Source organism: Rhinatrema bivittatum, chromosome 4, assembly GCF_901001135.1.
Source record: "Rhinatrema bivittatum chromosome 4, aRhiBiv1.1, whole genome shotgun sequence".
Lineage (NCBI taxonomy): Eukaryota > Metazoa > Chordata > Amphibia > Gymnophiona > Rhinatrematidae > Rhinatrema > Rhinatrema bivittatum.
In genome coordinates, this window is record NC_042618.1 from 415,774,886 (window position 1) to 415,799,179 (window position 24,294).

Below are 24,294 nucleotides of genomic sequence, written 5' to 3' on the forward strand. Positions count from 1 at the left end.
CAAATTACAGTCTGTAAAACACCTTTCACCAGACCACCTGTAACAAAAAATATTGATGCAAAATATAGAATTAAAAAATTCCAGGGCATGAAAGAGTGCAACTCCCACATGACTATATCATGGAGTAGCAATGGAAAAAGCCAAGAAGACAAAGACATATTCAAACTTACTCCCAGGAAAAGTTCCAAGGATTCTTGATAAAACTGAAAAAAGGTATATCAAGGACCTACCTTGCAAGCCAGAACTGGTGCCCATCAGCTAGGGATGATCCAGTACCTTTATAATAATCTGCTTCTAAGTGTACCGGTTTAGGCAAGGCGTGGGTAAAGGAATTATCACTAAATTACGATCATTTTAACTGGCAAAAATATTGGACATGGACACGATTAATGAAACTTTCATGGTCAGCTAGTTTAACTCAAACCTTATATTTTTTATACCACTGTGCCCCTTGGACTCCAGTAAAGCTTAATAGAGCAGGATTGCATGGCTCCAGTATCTGTTGGCATTACGATTTAGCTATAAGTACGCTGTATCATATGGTATATGATTGTATCAAGATACAACCCTTTTGGATTCAAGTATGGGATTATATCAGCCAGATTTTCTCTATTCCAATTCCCATGTCTTACAAATTAATCATTTTGCAATCTTCCATGGTACTTAGCAATTAGAAAAATAGTAGTCTTCTAAGTAGCACTTATTGGTGAAACACCATATGTATGGTACATAAATATGAGGTTGCAATTGCATTGAAATTGCAATAAAAAAGTATATTTTATTTGAAAACCAATACATATAATATAGTTCTGTAATCTATACCTGCAAACTGAATGTATTAATATATCTTTACATGTACTCTTCTGTATTTTGTTTTATTTAATTGTTGCTTTATTAAAAATTCAATAAAAAGATTTAAAATAATATAATAACCTTGAGAAACTACAAGAAAGATCCAAAAATATGCCAGAGAATAGCAGCAATCCTATAACGAAATCATAGCAGATATGAAGGATTGTGCTAAACATATTTCACAGTCTATTTATGACTCTTTTGATACTGCTACAAGGGTATCTGCAATAGCCATTGCAGATGGCTAAGAGTGTCAGGCCTCAAGCATGATATCCATGAAAAACTGGCAGATACACTTCGTCTAGGTGATAGTTTATTTGATGATAAAGTAAAAGACACAGTTAAAACAAAAAAGAACCAGAATTCCACTCTTCAGTCTCTCACTTCCTCTCAACAACAATCATCAGCACAATGGCAATATATTTCTTCAGACAAAGGCAATTCAACCAGTTCCTCTATCTCAAAAGGGAGCAGGTTTTAATTTCAGGTACTTCCTGATTCCAAACAAATTTAAAAAAAAAATACCAGGAGCTCTTCACCCAATACTAGATCTCAGAAACTTAAACATCTATCTAAACAGCTATGCTGCTGAATATCCCATTTAAGTTAGCTGGATAAGTCTTCTCTGGCTAACTTACCTAAACATATTGCTTTGAATATTGATGCCAATGTATCTCTCATTGATCTGCAACCATAAGATTGGAAACGCCGTGCCATTAAAGGTACATCAGGTTTGAGCAATGGCTGCATGCATGAATGCCACATCACAATTTGGCATCAATCCAAGATCTGTAAGGCTACCACATGGTCAGCTATATATAGTTTTACAAAGCATTACTTTCTGGACAAGCAAACAGTGCTTATGAACGTTTTCAAATAATTAAACAAATGTCCTGCAATCCACAAAATAGATTGCCAAGAAACCACTGAAAGTCAAAACTAGTTCAAAACAACCTTCAACTGGAGAGTCCGGTCTTGTGTGGCTGTTGTGCTTGTCCAAGAAGAAAGTAATGTTGCTTACCTGTAACAGGTATTCACAGCAGATCAAACAGCCAACCAACCCCTCCCTCCTCCCCAGGAAGTTTACCAAGCTTGGAAAAAGACTGAGAAGAATTGCATGTGGGAATACTAGCACAGGAAGGCCTGCGAATGCTCAGAGAGCAAAGTAAAACTTTCCGGACTTTGAGAGAAAAACAATTCGATTCGGCGCCATCGGATGATGTCACCATCTGTGCAGCTGTTTGTTCTGCTGTCCAAGGAGAACACCTGTCAGAGGTAAGCAATTTTGCTTTCTCTTAGTTTATGTACCAAATTTTAATTTGCAACTGTCTGTCTTTCTTAGACCCCACTACTCAATCTTGGGTCAGATTCCTGAAACAGATATATACAGAGATGTGGCCAGATATAAGCAGGTAAATCCTGATGGCAAGATTTTGAATAGAGGCCTTTGGAGTTAGAAAGTTATGAAAGAAGATAAATTATCTAGACTATATCCATTTGCAGACTTCTTGGTAGCTAACTCTTACTATACAGGAGAAGGAATTGCCTAGCGTTTAAAGAAACAGGCTGAAAACCTAGGAAACACGAGTTCCAATCCCATTCCCTGGCCTTGGGCAAATTACTTTATCTCATATCATCTTAGGTAACCACTAGAGATGTGAATCGTGTCCTCGATCGTCTTAACGATCGATTTCGGCTGGGAGGGGGAGGGAATCGTATCGTCGCCGTTTGGGTGTTTAGAGTATCGTGAAAATCGTTAAAATCGTGAACCGGCACACTAAAACCCCCTAAAACCCACCCCCGACCCTTTAAATTAAATTCCCCACCCTCCCGAACCCCCCCCCAAATGCCTTCAATTACCTGGGGGTCCAGCGGCGGTCCGTAGCTAAATCGGAGGAAGGGGAGGGCAGGAAAACCGGCACACTAAAACCCCCTAAAACCCACCCCGACCCTTTAAATTAAATCCCCCACCCTCCCGAACCCCTCCCAAATGCCTTAAATTACCTGGGGGTTCCGGACCCCAGCTGAACGACCTCCTGCAGTCGATCTCCTGCCGGCGCCATTTTCCGTACGGAAAACGATTCGTGGCAGGAGATCGCTCCCGGACCCCCGCTGGACCCCCAGGGACTTTTGGCCAGCTTGGGGGGGCCTCCTGACCCCCACAAGACTTGCCAAAAGTCCAGCGGGGGTCCGGAACGACCTCCTGCAGTCGAATCGTGTTGGTCTATGGCCGCCGCCATTTTGCGCCGCCATTTTGCAAAATGGCGGCGCAGAATGGCACCGGCTGAAGACAACACGATTCAATTGCAGGAGACCGTTCCGGACCGCCGCTGGACCCCCAGGTAATTTAAGGCATTTGGGGGGGGTTCGGGAGGGTGGGGGATTTAATTTAAAGGGTCGGGGGTGGGTTTTAGGGGGTTTTAGTGTGCCGGTTTTCCTGCCCTTCCCCTTCCCCCGATTTACGATTTTTTGACGATAAATCGGGGGAATTGGTATTGTATCGTGGCCCTAACGATTTTTGACGATTTAAAATATATCGGACGATATTTTAAATCGTCAAAAAACGATTCACATCCCTAGTAACCACTATGAAGATAACTTTCAAACACCTCCACGTGGTCCCATATATGTGCATATATGGCCACATGGAGATCTACTACAGTATTTTATAACCTGCGCATATCAGGTATATGCAGATTATAAAATACACATTTGATTATATGGGAATACAAATACAAGGCACTGAAAGTCCATACTTTTCCTACTTTATAAACATATACTCATATTTATGCGCGAAAAATATAATGTGCGGAAAACCCGGATTTACACACAGAAGTATATTTTAAAGCATCCGTGCGTAATTGAAATCACCAGTTTGCCCATACCTCCGCCAATTCACCCAGTCCTTCTCCGGGTCATCAAGACTCTCTTAGTTCTTTACCACCCTCCCCCCAGCTTTCCCACCCAAGACAACTATGATATCAATTTGTGCGAGATACTTACCATGTGTAATGCACTTGCATAAGCCTCTTATAAAATAGCGACTTACACGCATAACTCTTAGCCCCTCCCCAGAATGTCCGTAAGACCATCCCTTTCATGCGCAGGCAAATGTGTACACAAAAGCGAAAATACATGCACATTTTTGATGTTTGTAAAATAGCATGTGTGCGCGTACTATGCGCGTATGTGCTAACTTTACGTGCGTAAGTCCTTTGAAAATTTACCCCTTAAATTCTATGTTTCCTGGGAGAGAGAGACTTCTTATACCTGAATTCAAATAATGTTGTAAGTCACCTTGACCATCCTTTGGAAAGGTAGGCTACAAATTATTATTATTCAGATCCCTATATCCGTTAACACGGTGTACTTCGCATGGTTTGGTTCTGTACTTATGACTGTGCAAGTTAATAATGAATGACTAAGAGCTAAGATGCAGTGACATCTCTAACAAAGTAATTTCTTTTTTGTTTATTATTTAGTATAGAAAAGCATGTGAAAAGAATCATAAAAAGCAATATCAGTCATTTGTAAATTGGGTTCAGATATATACTTGGCTTCAACAGTGGAAGGTACACAGGTACTCTGGTACCCGTCTAGTCATTAGAAAATATTCAAATTCATTTTCATGTACATGGGTACAAAAGTACCCAAATAACTTGGTGCTGCTGTTTCTGTGGGCTGAGGTACAGAATAAATTAACAATGCCACGAACTTGGTCTGCTGGTGCCATTTCTAAGCATTTCTCTGGCAAGGCAGGCATAACTAGGTATAGCTCCTGCCCAAGAAGAAAAAGAATAATATAGTATGGGGCAAGGGTAAGGTGGAGGAGACTGGAGAGGAGGCACGAGATGTGAGTTTTTCTGGTCAGTGGTGGTGAAATTTGAAAATGAAACAAACGAAAATGAACAAAACTTTGTTTGTCTGTCTTTCATTTCATTTTTAAAATGTCTTGAAACATTAACATTTCCCATTTCAAGCAAATGAATATCACTATTGCTTAGTTACCCAAGTAAAATAATTTGAACTTTCCAACTTGATTAAAATGAAATTTAGATACAGAGGATCTGCAACAAAACAGGGTGGAACTTGACATATTGATGTCCCTTCCAGTCCTAACTTTCTATAATTCAAAGGAGTGCTAATCTCATCTTTACTAAATAGACTCTGTATTTTATTCTTTATCTGTTACATTATTTGCTGATTTTTACTTGGAAATTCTTGGGATGTGTTTATTTAAGATAAGCAACAAATAATTTTCTGTTCCCAGTGTGCTACCTCAATATCACCATTTCTTCTCTCTGTAAAGGAAAATGCAGTTTACTGCTTCCTCCCTGAATTTCTTTCTGGGGTCTCTTTACAGGCCAAAGAAATAGCAGGTGTGAAGATATTTCAGTCTTCATCCACACTCTATTTTGCAAACGCAGAACTGTATGCAGAGGCACTGAAGCACAAGGTAAGGAACAGGTAAACAATCTCTCACAATTAACGTCAGTCCTGGCAAATGACATTGCTGAATCCATCACTTAGCATTTGTGAGATCAATGCTAGCATTCGTAAAATTGAGGTCCCTCTGTGTAGGTGATAACGCCTGCATTGTTTCACAGCACAAGTGTTTTTACCTGTGCCACAAAGGGTGAGGCTGAGGGAAGGCAGAGCTGGCAGACAACGCACAGAGATTTCCTATTTTAAGCATGGTAATGAAGTGTCCATAGTGCCAGGCCGGACCCAAATTTTACCAGGGAAAGTCAGCAGGGAGCTTCCCTTTGAAAGTTGCCTTGCAGGTCTGTGGGTGTAATGACTCAAAAGGCTGAGGCCGGCCCGATGTCTCAGTGGCAGTGTTGTGAACAGCCAGGTGGAAGACGTGGGTTTGATTCCCAGCTCAGTTCTTCTTCTGCCTGGGTGAACCAGGGCTAGGGATGCTGCAGAGGCAGCGTTCACAGCCCCTGGAGAGGTGGGAGTCATAGTTCTCATGCAATGGTGACATTTACTGGCTGGATTTAGGGCCCATGAATGCAGGGCTGCAGAAGGAGCCCTGGTGCATGGCCCCTGGCCTAGAACTGTCGCTGCAGTGACTGGGCTAAGTAAATTTGGGAGGGGATATAAAATAGGGGACAAAGCCCCAGGTAGTTGCGAATGAAGGCTCATGGCACCAGGATCCCAGCTCTGGTTTCATTTGAACTGTAAGTCCATAGAAGGAGTAAACTGCCATCCCTCCCCCCCATAGAACCAAAAGGCTGAGAAGCGATGAGACACTTAGATGTAGTGATCGAAAGCAGGGATGTCAATCTGCAGTCCAGTCATGTTTTCAGGATATCCCTAATAAATATGTATGTGATATATTTGCAGGGATAGAATTGGGCTTTTGCTGCTCCCCCTGGACCTTTGAAAGCCCATGCCCATACCATGCCTATGATGATCTCTGATTTCCCTCAAATTCTCGTATCTCAGAACCCTCCAAACCCCCTAATGGACCTCTGATTTACCACCCCCACAGACCTCTAATTCCCTTGCCCTCCATCTCTCACCATTCTATGGGTCTTCCATTCCCCTGCACCTTTGCAATTCAGCTGTTCCTCTCTCCGTCTCCCATCCCCACATGCATACTTGGGAACCTTTGATTTCCAGTCACCCTGAGATTGTTGTAGATTGAGGGAGGGGGGGGGGTGTGTGCTGTGCGCACGTGAACCGGTAGCAGCATATACACAAACGTTCTCACATGCACACATTAACACACTCACATCTTCATTCTCATACTCTTTCATGCACACAGATACTCAGTCTGACAACACACTCACTCATTCCTCTCATTTACCCCCAGACTCTCACTCAATTCTCCTCTTCCACACACACAGTAAGTATAGAGACATCAAACTGAACACCCTCCATTGCCCAATACTTTGTCAAGTAACACAAACCCCGGCAAAAAAATAAAATAGACACCTAGAACCTTGCCATACCATATCATAACAGTACTAAGCCTCAGGACTCAAACAGCAGCAACCTTACCTATGAAAAAGCAGCAATGCAAATATTATACCAGGCCCTAGAACACTAATACACCACCTACTGTGGAAAAGGAACAAGCCGCACTGCTACAAATCCCTATAGAGAAACTACATGCTACCAGAAATACTGCATCTCAGTTATACAAAGGCAGAACACAGCCCAACCCTTATCTGATACAGAAATAACAGACTACAAATTAGAAATACAAACATGCAGACAAAAATAAAATGGAAAGTCCAAGAAAGCAGACTCTGAACAATGAAATACTGAAGAAAGAACAAACTACAAATATATAATGCACATTCTAATATATATATATATATATATATATATATATATATTATACATATATATATATGTACATATTTTTTACCTTTATTGTCTTATCTTATTTTTCTAATCGGTTGGTCCCAGCCTTTTTTTTTCCACATTCCCCTTCTCAATCTTTTCTTATTTCCTTTTACAGGATCTCTTTTCTTCTCTCTCCTCCCATCTTCTTCCCTTCCTCCCTCAAACATACACCCATGCACTCACTCTCACATGCTGTCTCTTTCTCTTTCACACACAAGGCTGTCACTCTTACTTGCTGCTTCTCTCTCACACAGACAGGCTCTCACTCTCACATGCTGTCTCTCATACACATAAACTGTCTTTTTGTCTCTCACTTACTCACACAAGCTCTCACATGCTACCTCTGTCTCACTCACACAGGCTCTTACTCCCACATGCTGTCTCTCTCACACTTATATACAGACTCTCAATGCACTCTCACATGTTCTCTCATTTTCACACACACACTCACACACACACACACACACTCTATCAGGGCCTCCGCCTCGCCCTTGTCTCTGGGCCTCCTCTTCCTGGGCCACCCTGGGATGAGGTCCGTGGTGGCCCTGCTGCCAGGCTTCTCAGACCGCTGTGAGATGGACTCCACAGCGGCCCTGCTAGAAGGCCACTTTTTTCGCCACAGGAACAGATGCTGCCCCTCTTCTTTGTGCGGGACGACACTCCTCCTTTCTGCCTGTGCAGCTCCAGCACCTTTTTCTTCCAGGACCACATAAACAGGAAGAAGGAGGAGCACCCAGAGTTTTGAGGGTTGGCTCAGAGACCCGGCAATTCCTTCAGATATCTGGATTTTCTGGATCAAATCCGGAGAGTTTCCAGGTATGCCCGCCCTGTTCTGGTCTGGACTGCCACTGACCTGTGCACAGATCTCAGGGCTCTAACTGCATTGTCCTTGGAAGGTAGTAAGTGCAGGGATGCAGTCAGCTTGTGACTCCGCACTCACTAGCACTGTAGTGTTCCTGTCCCCTTCAGGGTTCCATGTATTAGGAAGAACTTTGTGTACAGGGCCATGTGCTGACCTTGTCCCTGTGCTCATTGCTTTATAATGACAGAGCCTGAGCTCTACAAGGGAGGAGAAAGGACTGGAGGTCTAGGCCCAAAAGACTGATGATAATCAAATTAGTTTGGAGGCAGGCTTGCCAACTGGCTCCAGATTTGCCCAGTCCTGGGTTTATGCCATTGCATGTGGGGACTTACTTTTCTTAGACATCATGTCCCCGCATGCAATGGGGTAAATCCAGGACTGGATCAACTCTTTTGGGTGAATCTGGAGCCAGTTGGCAACCCCATTTAGAGGTTTGGAAGGTAGAGAGGAGGGAAAGGAGCACAAATTAGAAGTTGGGGTAGGAGGGGTAGAGGAGCAGCAGGATTGGAGTTTGTGGCAGGATGGAAGGCTGATGGGGTGACAAGGAGCAAGAACTTTGCTGCCCTTACAATTTTGCCACTTTATGCATAGGCCTGCTAGACCTGTGCAAAAATCCAGGCCTGTACAATTTTCTATGCAGATCTATCTCATGCATATTCATTAGATATATCCTGATAATGATACTGGTTTTGCAGCACTTGAGGATTGCAGTTCGAGATCCCTGATCCAATACCTCTGTTTCAGCTACTATCGTGTGATATCACTAACCTCTGTTAATCTCACCTTTCACTTTTAGTGCGGCATTAATGTTGACAAACTCATTAAGCAGAAGAAAAAAGCCATCAAAAAGCAGAAAAGAATGCAGGAGAAGGCTAAAAGTCAGGCCAAGAGAGCAGAGGCTGGAAAGGTAGATGGTGTTACCTATTGCCAATAGAGACTTCAGGTTTTTCATCAGAATTGTATCATGTATTTAATATCTTTTTTTCTCTTTACCATTCATAATCCAAGCATTCCACGTATTCTAAGTCCACGCTAGACCACAAGAGCTATGCATTGCTTTCTGCTGACCTGGTTTCTGGAAGGCGTTACTGACAGCTACTGTGAAGCACTCTATGGAGACAAATTCAACTCTAGACCCATCTCTCTTCATCAGGCAATGCAGCTAGCACCTGTGACTGAATAGAATGGTCAGGTGGAGAACATGATTGACCTGGTTAAAGTAGAAACCCTTACAATAAATTAGTCTAATCTCTGAGGTTGGTATTCAAAGGACTTTGTCCGAGTAACTTTTAAGTTACTTAGACAAACTCCAAGATGTGAACATCCCACCTCATCAACTAACTAAATAGTACCTGGGTAGCTTTTTACCCAGGTAAAACTTAGCCGGTAAGAAGAGAGAGGGTGGGGGAATTCTAGGGGTGGGCTTACATGTAGATGGGTAGCACTGATATTGAGCGCTGTCCTGCTGAACTTATGCAGGTAAGTATGGTCGGGCAAAAGGCTGACCTAAAGTGATCCAGATAACTTTATCTGGATCACTTTAGATACACTGGTACCTTTACCCTGGTAACTAACCACTTGCCACTTCACTCAATATTGCCCTCTCCGTGTCCTGGTCAAGTTGCATAATCTCCTTTAAGTTATCCAGTTTAGCCTGGTAAGAACCATTATCATGCACACAGCACTCACAATTGGGGAACATCAATTCTATTATTTTTATACCAGCACATATAGCTTGTAACTATAGATACCCCAAATGCTAGTTTTAGGTGTGGATTCACCGAGGGACTCATATAGAGAAAAATGTGATATGAAATTTGAAATGGAAGAGCCATCACAAACCGAAGTACAAAAGCATAAATATATGAGCTATTTAAGATGTTACACTACTACATGATGTCTCATGACTTTTTATGATAACTCCATTATGAATATGAAAGCTTGTGGTAAGGTTTACTGGAAGAATTCACGATGTATAGTATGAAGTCACTTGATCAGTAACTGGTAGGGATGTGAATCGTTTTAGGACGATTAAAATTATCGTCCGATAATTTTAATATCGTCTTAAACCGTTATGGAACACAATACAATAGAGATTCTAACGATTTATCGTTATAAATCGTTAGAATCGTGAGCCGGCACACTAAAACCCCCTAAAACCCACCCCCGACCCTTTAAATTAAATCCCCCACCCTCCCGAACCCCCCCCCAATGACTTAAATAACCTGCGGGTCCAGCGGCGGTCCGGAACGGCAGCGGTCCGGAACGGGCTCCTGCTCCTGAATCTTGTTGTCTTCAGCCGGCGCCATTTTCCAAAATGGCGCCGAAAAATGGCGGCGGCCATAGACGAACACGATTGGACGGCAGGAGGTCCTTCCGGACCCCCGCTGGACTTTTGGCAAGTCTCGTGGGGGTCAGGAGGCCCCCCACAAGCTGGCCAAAAGTTCCTGGAGGTCCAGCGGGGGTCAGGGAGCGATTTCCCGCCGCGAATCGTTTTCGTACGGAAAATGGCGCCAGCAGGAGATCGACTGCAGGAGGTTGTTCAGCGAGGCGCCGGAACCCTCGCTGAACGACCTCCTGCAGTCGATCTCCTGCCGGCGCCATTTTCCGTACGAAAACGATTCGCGGCGGGAAATCGCTCCCTGACCCCCGCGGGACCTCCAGGAACTTTTGGCCAGCTTGTGGGGGGCCTCCTGACCCCCACGAGACTTGCCAAAAGTCCAGCGGGGGTCCGGAAGGACCTTCTGCCGTCCAATCGTGTTCGTCTATGGCCGCCGCCATTTTTCGGCGCCATTTTGCTGAAGACAACAAGATTCAGGAGCAGGAGCCCGTTCCGGACCGCTGCCGTTCCGGACCGCCGCTGGACCCGCAGGTTATTTAAGTCATTTGGGGGGGGGTTCGGGAGGGTGGGGGATTTAATTTAAAGGGTCGGGGGTGGGTTTTAGGGGGTTTTAATGTGCCGGTTTTGCGATTTTTCGATTTTTTGATTTTTCACGATTTTTCACGATATTTTACCCCCCCAAACGGCAACAATACGATTCCCTCCCCCTCCCAGCCGAAATCGATCGTTAAGACGATCGAGGACACGATTCACATCCCTAGTAACTGGCTTGCTAGGTGACATTGTTAAGGGAAACAAGGCAATATTGCTGAAGGGTTAGATTGCATATTTTACTTCTTTTCTTCTACTTGTCCTGATTGACAGGTGATGGGACAAGACAACAATGGCTTTATGAGCACTGAGATGGAAACTTATTCAAGGACAATGGCACAGGTCTGTAATAGCATGGACAATGGTGCTGTCATTCAGCTGTGAACCTGGTTGGGGTGGGAACTATCTAAGGTAAAAGCTACTGGTGTGGTAATATGGAGAAAGGTGTCACTGAAATTAGAACACATTATATCACAGAATGATGCAGTATGTTATATAAACTCCAACTGTATATACAATACTTTTAGAAAGCTCTGGAAAGCTTTTCTTTTCAGAAAAGCTTTTATTTACCAAGTACTGTATATACTCATGAATAAGTCAATCTCATGTATAAGTAAAGGGTATTTTTGTGCCCTAAAATTAAGATTTATCTGTCACCCAAGGATAAGTCGAAGGTAAAAGCTAGGGGGCTTATAAAATGGTAAAATCATACTAAGAAACCAACCAATAACTTAAGAAAATTGCTTTTATTTATTTTTTAAAAGCAGAATAAAGTGTCTCATAAGAATCATCATTTAACAACTTAAGAAAATATCACTGCTGTATGAATCCTTGCCTCCCTCCCCCATGGCTTTCTCTCCCATATGAATCCTCTTTTATTCAAATCCTTCCAAGTCAAATTCTTCATTGTCTGAATGAATAAATCATGGAGCTGTTCTTTGGTGATGCCATCAGTGTAAATGTTGTCTTTGCTGTCTCCATCTGTTGAATCATCATTCATGCTGATTCATCTTTGTCTTCCTAGATGGCATCATCTTCTGATCCATCCATAGCATTGCTAATCCCCACATTTCAGGAATGATTTCTTGACCATTTCTGGTGAAACTGACTCCCAGGCATCCCTTACCTATTTCGCTGGTTTCATCAAGTTCCCTTCTTTTGTTAACGTTGCTTGACCAGAACACATCCATTGTTGCCACATATCCCGCAATTGGTCCTTGAAAGCCTTGTAGAGACAGATATCTAATGGCTGGAGCATTGATGTCAGACCTCCTGGAATCACTGCTAATGTGATCACCATTTTCTTTGCATCGTCCTTCACATCCTTTGTTATATGTGCGCGGAACATATCCCAAACCAATAGTGACTGTTGTTTTCTTAGCCCCACGCCTGGTCACCTACCCCACACATTGCACAGCCACCGTTTTGTTCCCTCCTCATCCATCCAGCCTTAAGGATGAATCCGAACAGTTATGCCTGCTGGAATTTTTAGGTTCTTCGGCATCATTTTCCTCTTGAAAATTACCACCGGACACAGTTTTGTGTCATCTGCCAAGCAAGACAGGACCACTGTGAAATGGGTCTTTTCATGATCAGTTGTTTTTACAAGTATGGCATTCTCTCCAATTCCAGCTACAGTGAGATTGCCAGGCATATCAAATGTCATAGGCGTTTCATCTATATTACCAATGTTATTCATATCGAAATTACTCTTTATTCTCTGTTAAATAATGAAGTTGTGGAATGAACAGATTTTTTCATCAAGCTCTTAGGCAGTTTCTGTGAAATCTTTGTACGCTGATGAAGGCACAATCCATATCGGTTCAACTACCGTGAACACCAACCAGATGATGCTATGAATTCTTTCAGACCTTCGCTTGCTGAATATTTTTCTTCTTTTGCCATTTGAAAGGCACAAATCCTAATGCTCGAGCGAGTAACAATGTAGCCATTCTGTCTGCATTCCATTATCCAGTCATTCAAATCCTTTTCCAGTCCTTCAAAAGGTGCAATTTTGAAACGTAAGGCTTTCTTTGACTTTGGCATTTCTAGCAGCTTTTTTTTATTTTTTTCTCCACTCTCTGATGAGTTTTTCACTAATATAAAATTCTCTTGCAGCTACACAATTATTGGCCTCCTTTTCACATTCTATAACATTCAGTTTCAGTGATGCGTTGTAAGATGCTCTCTTTTTCTTCGCAACAGTCATTTTCCTGAGGGTAAGAAATCATTATTCTAATGGCTTTCCCTGCTGTCTGAATCCTTCCCTCCCTCCCACATAGCTGACCCTCCTGTCAAAATCTTTCCCTCCCTACCCCATGGCTGTCCCTGCTGTCTGAATCCTTCCCCCCCCCCCTCCCAATTCCTTAACTCATCCACTGCTATCTGGACAACGACAGGCCCTTGCTCAGAAACGTCCTTCCTCCTCCCCCTGCCCCGCTTGGTCTCCTAGTGTAGCAGTAGGACAGCTTCTCCCCCACAACTTCTCTGGATCCCTCACTGCTGCTGCTATGAAGACAACGTGAACTTGTGGTCATTCAGGCACGCCCTCCTTCCTTCCCCGTGGGTTCCCAGTGGCACACTTTGAACCGCGTGGTTCTAAGTGCACTAATCAGATCCTAGCCTGAGGGGGGGGGGGGGGAGGATGTGCCTGCACAACTGCAAGTGCCATTGTACCGGCATTATGTGGATTACCCGTAAATAAGATGACTGCGATTTTAAGGACCGGTTTTGGGGTTAAAATTTTTCAACTCAAACATGAGTATACACGGTAATTTTTGAAAGTGCACAGCATTATGGACAAGATTATCTGCTCATATTTATTTAAGTCTTGTTTATTTTTTTAACAGTCCTTTTGTTTTATGAATGTATTTTATTGTGCATGCACTATTGTGAGCTGCTTGGAAACAAGGATAATGCAGCATGCAAATTTTGATATTTGATAATAAATAAATAAACATAGGTAGTACCTTAGGTAAATTTGAAGATGGCTAGAATACTTTATGTAGTTTTATTGAAAGTGTTTCTCTGCCGAATCAAAGCATGCTATAAGCATTGGACCTTCATATTGTCATGTGAATGCTCCTGTGAGTGACCTGAATGTCATTCCTGCCCCACATGTCAATTAAAATTATGCTTTATGCCGATACCATACAGTGAAAACAGAATACAGAGCCTTGCAAATGTTCATGCTGCAGTTGATACTAAGAGAACAATTTTCAGAATTATTTTGAGCAGGTTTAACTTAGGCAGATAACTTATCCAGCTAAGTAGCACCATTTCATCTATTGCGTGTGCACAACTTATCCGGCTAAAATCTTAGCCAGATAAGTGACTTATCTGTCTAAGTGGCAACCGCTGAACATAGCCGGATATTTATCAGTCGCTACTTAGCTGGATAAGTCCTACTTATCTGGCTAAGTTGCTTTTGAACATCGACCTCATTGTATACTTTGTACTTGTAGTGATTTTCATAGAGAAAATACACATGTGCTTTCCCGTTTAAAACTGGTGCCATAGACCATAAGTAAAAAGTATACATTAATAGGATAATTTTAAATTGAACATGCGTGCACCCATACACGCACATATCGGCACATGAGCAAAGATACGCTGAAATTTTAAATTGTGCACGCATTTGCCTGCGTGTTTTAAATGCGCCAACCAGGCATAAGTGTGCTCCTAATTTTAAGAGGTTAATCGAGCACATGTAGTGGGTGTATCTTCCTTAGTACTTTGTTGGCTTTTACGCGCGTATATAGGTGGATTTTAAAACATGCTCGCGCAAGGGACAAGCCAGTTTTTCCGATTAGTCCATCAGTTTGCCCAGTTAATATCGAGTTCTTCCAGATCCCTCTGGGTCTTCATCCTGCATGCCCCCCCCCCCCAGTTAACCCAGACCCCTCACCCTGTCCTGTAAGTCCTAGAGATCGACAAGCGTGTTCCTTATCAGGAGCAGCAGTAAAATACATGGATATCTAGCATTTTCGCGCTGCAAGTTTCGTTTTTAAAATTTGGAGTTACGAGTGTAAGTCTTGGTCCCTCCAGAATGCCCATGCCTCACCCCTTTTCTGCCCCCTTATTCCTCACGCGCACACGAGTACATATGCGCATATTTTGCAGCTTTTTCAAATCCGCTTTGCTCACGCGGCCCACATATGTGCATATGTGGGCATTTTCGCAGGACCAACGTTTTCAAAATCGACATGTAATTCTGCATCAATGTGGGCGGCTTGAAAACTGCCACTTGAGAGCAATTGTCAAAGCAATTTATGCGGGTAAATGGTAATTTGCCCACTTAAATTAGCAGCATTCTTACTGGAATGATGTGAAAGCTGAAAATTCTCCAACATTCCGATTTTTGGCCACATTGAGAGGGGGCACTCCTGGGGGACATGTTTAGGTCAGGAGAGGAAAATGTATTCACATAAAAAGCAGGAGGAAAAAGTTTCAAAAGGAAAGTATGTGTGTATTTTATCTTTGAAAATCAATGCATAGTCTGAAGATAAAAGGTCCCCACACAAAACAATTGACTCGCATTATTGGACAAAGACTGTGTTACTATCCAGTGACATGAGCTATAAAATGACTGACTACTCCAGTAACCGACACTTAAAAAACAACTGTCAATACAATGTTTGACCTTTAGAAAAACTGGCTTTCATTAAGCTTAGTATATTTTAGGTGGGAGTGAGCTGGCATCCTGTGTATGTCTAACAGTGCTACAGAAATGATAAATACTAGTGGTGGTAGATGTGGTAGGTTTCAACTGAGAGAAGCTTGAATTTTGAAATCCTGATTCCTGTTTCCTGCCAAGTTCAGCCGAGCAGCACAGTTCTCATGTCTGGGAGCACGGAGAAAGGACACAGTCGAAAGTAAATTGATAGCATTTAAAATGAAGCATTGCCCTTGGGGAATTGTTTTTTTTCAGGAGAGACAATTTGTGGCAGTAATCAGTGACATTGTATTGGATCCAGAAACCCAAGCCAGGGACAGGCATGAGACATCAGAGGAACCCACGCTGGACTCTCTGGGCCTAAGTAAACCTGACTTCCACTCCCTCATCCTGGACTTTGCCTCTGTCAATTTTGTGGATACTGTCTGTATAAAGGTTTTAAAAAATGTAAGTTAAATTAAAAACTGCCAACACAAATGTTACTATGGTATAAGGAACCAAAGCAAGAGAGGGAAAAGGATCAATCGTCCAATTCACACCTTTAACTGAATCATAGGCAAATGACAATATCATATAAATCTGTGCTTAGAAGTTTCAATCTGCGGCCTCTCGCCTCTCAATGGGCCGCAAGCCTTAATCAGCTTACAAAGCAACATGTAATGTATAATCATTTATCGTCATCTGCACATATCAGTATTCAATCTATTTAAAGTGCAATAATTTCACCACAATCTTATTTCCAAACTACCCTAAAAAAGGTTGTAAATGTAAACCAAAAATTATACTTCCCACCAACATTAAAATCTGAAAATTTCCAAAATTCAAAATTTGTTGAAAAAAGATACTTAGCCAATGCCTCATAAGGTATCACATTAGCGCTTTCCCGACACGAATCATGTTTCGGTTGCCGAGAGCAACCTTCTTCAGGGGATATCACTCAACAATGTTTTACATGAAGCGGCCAACTTTCTTCAATCTCTCCTAAGAACAAACACAACACATTAAAGATTAAAAAGTGCACTCATATTCAGTTATACAAACCCACAGACATCCAATTTAAACTAAATCGAGATTAATCCATGCCTAACCTGTGTCTCAAAAAGAAAAACTTACCCGGACAAACTATGTCTCAGCTGATGTTTTCAAAAATGGCGCCACGGCGTCTCTGACTCACTCTCGATACTACATCCTTTTAAATCCTGCAAATACCTTATACGTCACCGGAAACCAACGCTAACAAAACTACAAACGCTGACAAAACTACAAATCCCATAATCAAGAGGGGAATCCCTATTTACTAAAGGCTACAAATTCCGTAATCGGAGGAAAAACAACGCTTCCCAAAAAAACTCTTAGATTACCCATTTGCATCAAAACATGACGTGTCTTTACAATCAAGTAAAATTAAAACACAAACCAGTCAATCTCTTTGTTCAATCCCTTGGGGGCGACGGTATCAAAATAATAAATCCATTTTTGCTCCCTTCGCAGGAGATAGTTGTCAAAATCTCCCCCTCTAGTGCTAGGTGTCAGCTGTTCAATAACCGCAAAACGTAATGAGTCAAACAAGTGTCCATGTTCTAAACAGTGTTGCACTACAGGCGCTTCTACACGTTGTCTTGCAATAGCACTTTTGTGCTCAATCATGCGAGTTTTTAAATTACGTTTGGTTTTGCCGATGTATAATAAAGGGCACTGGCACCACAACCCATAAACTACTCCTTTCGATTGGCAATCTGTGTATGCTTTGAATTTGAATTTGCCGTTTGCAAAAAAAGGGAGAAACTCTCCTGAGAACGATTGATTACAAACACTACACTTGTTGCAAGGAAAATGACCCTTAGATTCTCCACTGACAACTGCAGTACTTGAAAATTCATCAGAAATGTCAGAACATACCATCAAATCTCTTAAATTTTTATTGCGCTTAAATGCAAAGCGAGGGACTTGCTGCAACTCTGCATGTAGACTTAACACATGCCAATATTTCTTGATGATGTTCTGAACAGAGTATATCTGTGATGAATATGGAAGTACACAAGTAATATTTTCAGATGCTAACCGATCTTGTGATTGCAAAAACAACAGATCACGGTTTACCCACCTAGCCCGTTTGTAAGCCTTATTGATAATTGTTTGGGGATAACCTCTCTGTAGGAAATTAAACTTCAATTGCTTAGCTTGTAGTTTATAATCTGACAAATCAGAACACAATCTTCTAAGACGCAAAAATTGGCCATAGGGAATATTAGATTTCAAATGATATGGATGGCAACTTTCGAATCGGAGTAAAGTATTCTTATCAGTGGATTTACGATGTAAAGAGAAAGTAAAACCAGTAACATGTAAAGAAATGGAAATGTCCAAATAGGCAATACAGGATTTGTCAAACGTATAAGTAAATTTAATATTTCTATCACACTGATTTAACCATCCCATAAAGGATTCAAACATGTCCTCATCACCCTCCCATACCACCAGTATATCATCAATATATCGTCGCCAGAATTTTACCTGGCCGACGAAAGGATTTGCCGATAAAAATCTCTTTTCAAAATCCCCCATATATAGGTTGGCGATGTCTGGAGCCATCGCAGCTCCCATAGCGACCCCTCTACGTTGTAAGAAATAATCATCACCAAATTTAAAGAAATTATTCTTCAAAGAAATATCAGCTAACGCTGAAATGAACGGTGATGGAGTCCTTGAGATTACTTCATTCAATTTCAATCTCACTATGCCCGATGCCTCTTCCTGCGGAATGCTGGTATAAAGAGACACCACATCTATCGTGGCTAATGCCAACCCTGAGTTTGGAAATAAAGAACGTGTGTGCATATCCAATTGTATCATCAGATCCGATGAATCACGGACATATGAGGGCACCTGTTTCACCAAAGGTGCAAGAAACTTGTCCACAAAAATCGATAAGGGCTCAAGCAATGAGCCCCTTGATGAAACAATCGGTCTACCCGGAGGTTTTACAAGTTGTTTGTGAATTTTGGGCAATAGGTATAATACCGGCATCTTCGGAAAGTCCACTGTCAAAAATCTCCGCTCTTTCAAAGTTAACCAACATTTGCGAGCACCCAATTCTATAAGAGAATCAATCTCCAATTTAATTGCAGCCGTAGGATCCGCAGGTAATTTGGAATAATATTCAGAATCCCCCAACTGGCGAATAGCCTCCTCACGATAATCTATGACATTCATAACCACTGTTGCCCCGCCTTTATCGGCAGATTTAATCAGAATGGAATCGTTATTTCTCAGATCTTTGATCGCTTGACGCTCATCCCTGGTTAGATTAGGCGACTTGTCATCCCGCATAAATCTCCTAAGATTATGTAAATCTTTAATGACAAGATCTCGAAAAGTGACAATTGAAGGATCCATAGGACCCGGTGGACACCACCTCGATTTAGGCACCACTACCGAAGTGTCTATATTAGATTCCATAATGGTAGAAAAATAAACCCGTAACCAGAGGCGTCTAATGAACTTGTGTACATAAGTCTCAATCTCAAAAAAATCCAGATTCGCAGTAGGCACAAAAGACAACCCCTTTTCCAATAATGAAATTTGAGAATTGGACAAACTTATAGAAGATAAATTCACCACAATAGTTTCATCTAATCCCGATCCTGTTGAGACCGGGTGACCGGCCGATTTGATGTCACATTGATGTTGGCTTTGTTGCTTCGGTGTCCAGGATTGAAGTTTTTTGAATCTTGAAATCTCACACGTCTATTCCTAGTCTTGTTATTCATGTTGGAATTAGACACTTCTTCACCTGAAGAATCCGATGAGGATGAACTGGAATTATCAAAAGTTTTTGCGTTAGAATTTCTATCCCTCTTGTAGTTTGGCCGCATCCAAAAATAGACAAATCCTTTAGAATAGTCTTTTTCATCACGGATAAATTTATCCAATTTGGTTTGTTTAATCTGAGTCATAAATGTATCAATAGATTGATCAATCTCAGTGACCTTGTTAGTAAACTCTTGAATGGCCATATTGATCTTGTTGGCCTCCAATAATTGAGAGATCTCTGTTTTAATAACATCACCAGTAATCTTGGCTTGCTCGATGATAGCCAACATCAAATCTAACGAACATTTGTTTAGAATGTTATTCCACTTGTGTAAAAAAGCTGAGTCTTCAGTATATAGTAAAGGTTCTTTTTTAATTCTTAAACCACGCGGTATCCTCTGAACCCGACAATATTCGATCAATGTCTGTCCATGCATTTCAGTGCGGACCAATCGTTTTTTTAAGTTGAGAATCTGTGTCCATGTCTCTCCTTGTGGTATGTCCTCAACCGGAATTGTAAAGAACGCAGGGGTCTGTAAAACTTCTTGTAGGTGCACATGTGAGAAGCTAAATACATCCTGCCAATTGGATGCCATATTAAATATTAAAAATGCCTCAAGATAATCGATAAATAATCAGCAAACAAAGAAGCAGCACACCTCTCCAATATTATCAACAACCAAAGCAAGAGAGGGAAAAGGATCAATCGTCCAATTCACACCTTTAACTGAATCATAGGCAAATGACAATATCATATAAATCTGTGCTTAGAAGTTTCAATCTGCGGCCTCTCGCCTCTCAATGGGCCGCAAGCCTTAATCAGCTTACAAAGCAACATGTAATGTATAATCATTTATCGTCATCTGCACATATCAGTATTCAATCTATTTAAAGTGCAATAATTTCACCACAATTTTATTTCCAAACTACCCTAAAAAAGGTTGTAAATGTAAACCAAAAATTATACTTCCCACCAACATTAAAATCTGAAAATTTCCAAAATTCAAAATTTGTTGAAAAAAGATACTTAGCCAATGCCTCATAAGGTATCACATTAGCGCTTTCCCGACACGAATCATGTTTCGGTTGCCGAGAGCAACCTTCTTCAGGGGATATCACTCAACAATGTTTTACATGAAGCGGCCAACTTTCTTCAATCTCTCCTAAGAACAAACACAACACATTAAAGATTAAAAAGTGCACTCATATTCAGTTATACAAACCCACAGACATCCAATTTAAACTAAATCGAGATTAATCCATGCCTAACCTGTGTCTCAAAAAGAAAAACTTACCCGGACAAACTATGTCTCAGCTGATGTTTTCAAAAATGGCGCCACGGCGTCTCTGACTCACTCTCGATACTACATCCTTTTAAATCCTGCAAATACCTTATACGTCACCGGAAACCAACGCTAACAAAACTACAAACGCTGACAAAACTACAAATCCCATAATCAAGAGGGGAATCCCTATTTCCTAAAGGCTACAAATTCCGTAATCGGAGGAAAAACAACGCTTCCCAAAAAAACTCTTAGATTACCCATTTGCATCAAAACATGACGTGTCTTTACAATCGAGTAAAATTAAAACACAAACCAGTCAATCTCTTTGTTCAATCCCTTGGGGGCGACGGTATCAAAATAATAAATCCATTTTTGCTCCCTTCGCAGGAGATAGTTGTCAAAATCTCCCCCTCTAGTGCTAGGTGTCAGCTGTTCAATAACCGCAAAACGTAATGAGTCAAACAAGTGTCCATGTTCTAAACAGTGTTGCACTACAGGCGCTTCTACACGTTGTCTTGCAATAGCACTTTTGTGCTCAATCATGCGAGTTTTTAAATTACGTTTGGTTTTGCCGATGTATAATAAAGGGCACTGGCACCACAACCCATAAACTACTCCTTTCGATTGGCAATCTGTGTATGCTTTGAATTTGAATTTGCCGTTTGCAAAAAAAGGGAGAAACTCTCCTGAGAACGATTGATTACAAACACTACACTTGTTGCAAGGAAAATGACCCTTAGATTCTCCACTGACAACTGCAGTACTTGAAAATTCATCAGAAATGTCAGAACATACCATCAAATCTCTTAAATTTTTATTGCGCTTAAATGCAAAGCGAGGGACTTGCTGCAACTCTGCATGTAGACTTAACACATGCCAATATTTCTTGATGATGTTCTGAACAGAGTATATCTGTGATGAATATGGAAGTACACAAGTAATATTTTCAGATGCTAACCGATCTTGTGATTGCAAAAACAACAGATCACGGTTTACCCACCTAGCCCGTTTGTAAGCCTTATTGATAATTGTTTGGGGATAACCTCTCTGTAGGAAATTAAACTTCAATTGCTTAGCTTGTAGTTTATAATCTGACAAATCAGAACACAATCTTCTAAGACGCAAAAATTGACCATAGGGAATATTAGATTTCAAATGATATGGATGGCAACTTTCGAATCGGAGTAAAGTATTCTTATCAGTGGATTTACGATGTAAAGAGAAAGTAAAACCAGTAACATGTAAAGAAATGGAAATGTCCAAATAGGCAATACAGGATTTGTCAAACGTATAAGTAAATTTAATATTTCTATCACACTGATTTAACCATCCCATAAAGGATTCAAACATGTCCTCATCACCCTCCCATACCACCAGTATATCATCAATATATCGTCGCCAGAATTTTACCTGGCCGACGAAAGGATTTGCCGATAAAAATCTCTTTTCAAAATCCCCCATATATAGGTTGGCGATGTCTGGAGCCATCGCAGCTCCCATAGCGACCCCTCTACGTTGTAAGAAATAATCATCACCAAATTTAAAGAAATTATTCTTCAAAGAAATATCAGCTAACGCTGAAATGAACGGTGATGGAGTCCTTGAGATTACTTCATTCAATTTCAATCTCACTATGCCCGATGCCTCTTCCTGCGGAATGCTGGTATAAAGAGACACCACATCTATCGTGGCTAATGCCAACCCTGAGTTTGGAAATAAAGAACGTGTGTGCATATCCAATTGTATCATCAGATCCGATGAATCACGGACATATGAGGGCACCTGTTTCACCAAAGGTGCAAGAAACTTGTCCACAAAAATCGATAAGGGCTCAAGCAATGAGCCCCTTGATGAAACAATCGGTCTACCCGGAGGTTTTACAAGTTGTTTGTGAATTTTGGGCAATAGGTATAATACCGGCATCTTCGGAAAGTCCACTGTCAAAAATCTCCGCTCTTTCAAAGTTAACCAACATTTGCGAGCACCCAATTCTATAAGAGAATCAATCTCCAATTTAATTGCAGCCGTAGGATCCGCAGGTAATTTGGAATAATATTCAGAATCCCCCAACTGGCGAATGGCCTCCTCACGATAATCTATGACATTCATAACCACTGTTGCCCCGCCTTTATCGGCAGATTTAATCAGAATGGAATCGTTATTTCTCAGATCTTTGATCGCTTGACGCTCATCCCTGGTTAGATTAGGCGACTTGTCATCCCGCATAAATCTCCTAAGATTATGTAAATCTTTAATGACAAGATCTCGAAAAGTGACAATTGAAGGATCCATAGGACCCGGTGGACACCACCTCGATTTAGGCACCACTACCGAAGTGTCTATATTAGATTCCATAATGGTAGAAAAATAAACCCGTAACCAGAGGCGTCTAATGAACTTGTGTACATAAGTCTCAATCTCAAAAAAATCCAGATTCGCAGTAGGCACAAAAGACAACCCCTTTTCCAATAATGAAATTTGAGAATTGGACAAACTTATAGAAGATAAATTCACCACAATAGTTTCATCTAATCCCGATCCTGTTGAGACCGGGTGACCGGCCGATTTGATGTCACATTGATGTTGGCTTTGTTGCTTCGGTGTCCAGGATTGAAGTTTTTTGAATCTTGAAATCTCACACGTCTATTCCTAGTCTTGTTATTCATGTTGGAATTAGACACTTCTTCACCTGAAGAATCCGATGAGGATGAACTGGAATTATCAAAAGTTTTTGCGTTAGAATTTCTATCCCTCTTGTAGTTTGGCCGCATCCAAAAATAGACAAATCCTTTAGAATAGTCTTTTTCATCACGGATAAATTTATCCAATTTGGTTTGTTTAATCTGAGTCATAAATGTATCAATAGATTGATCAATCTCAGTGACCTTGTTAGTAAACTCTTGAATGGCCATATTGATCTTGTTGGCCTCCAATAATTGAGAGATCTCTGTTTTAATAACATCACCAGTAATCTTGGCTTGCTCGATGATAGCCAACATCAAATCTAACGAACATTTGTTTAGAATGTTATTCCACTTGTGTAAAAAAGCTGAGTCTTCAGTATATAGTAAAGGTTCTTTTTTAATTCTTAAACCACGCGGTATCCTCTGAACCCGACAATATTCGATCAATGTCTGTCCATGCATTTCAGTGCGGACCAATCGTTTTTTTAAGTTGAGAATCTGTGTCCATGTCTCTCCTTGTGGTATGTCCTCAACCGGAATTGTAAAGAACGCAGGGGTCTGTAAAACTTCTTGTAGGTGCACATGTGAGAAGCTAAACACATCCTGCCAATTGGATGCCATATTAAATATTAAAAATGCCTCAAGATAATCGATAAATAATCAGCAAACAAAGAAGCAGCACACCTCTCCAATATTATCAACAACCAAAGCAAGAGAGGGAAAAGGATCAATCGTCCAATTCACACCTTTAACTGAATCATAGGCAAATGACAATATCATATAAATCTGTGCTTAGAAGTTTCAATCTGCGGCCTCTCGCCTCTCAATGG

The 24,294-nt window shown here is 41.3% G+C and overlaps 1 protein-coding gene across 1 annotated transcript in view; it reads left to right on the plus strand.

The window, feature by feature from the left end:
* LOC115089424 (solute carrier family 26 member 6-like) overlaps window positions 1-16,137 on the plus strand; it is an 81,911-nt gene extending 65,774 nt beyond the window's left edge. The window contains exons 14-18 of the mRNA XM_029597517.1: window positions 2,195-2,264; window positions 5,216-5,308; window positions 8,871-8,981; window positions 11,280-11,348; window positions 15,937-16,137. Coding sequence (XP_029453377.1) covers window positions 2,195-2,264; window positions 5,216-5,308; window positions 8,871-8,981; window positions 11,280-11,348; window positions 15,937-16,137 — 544 coding nt within the window. The remainder of the gene's footprint in view (window positions 1-2,194; window positions 2,265-5,215; window positions 5,309-8,870; window positions 8,982-11,279; window positions 11,349-15,936) is intronic.
* The last annotated feature ends 8,157 nt before the right edge of the window (window positions 16,138-24,294 follow it).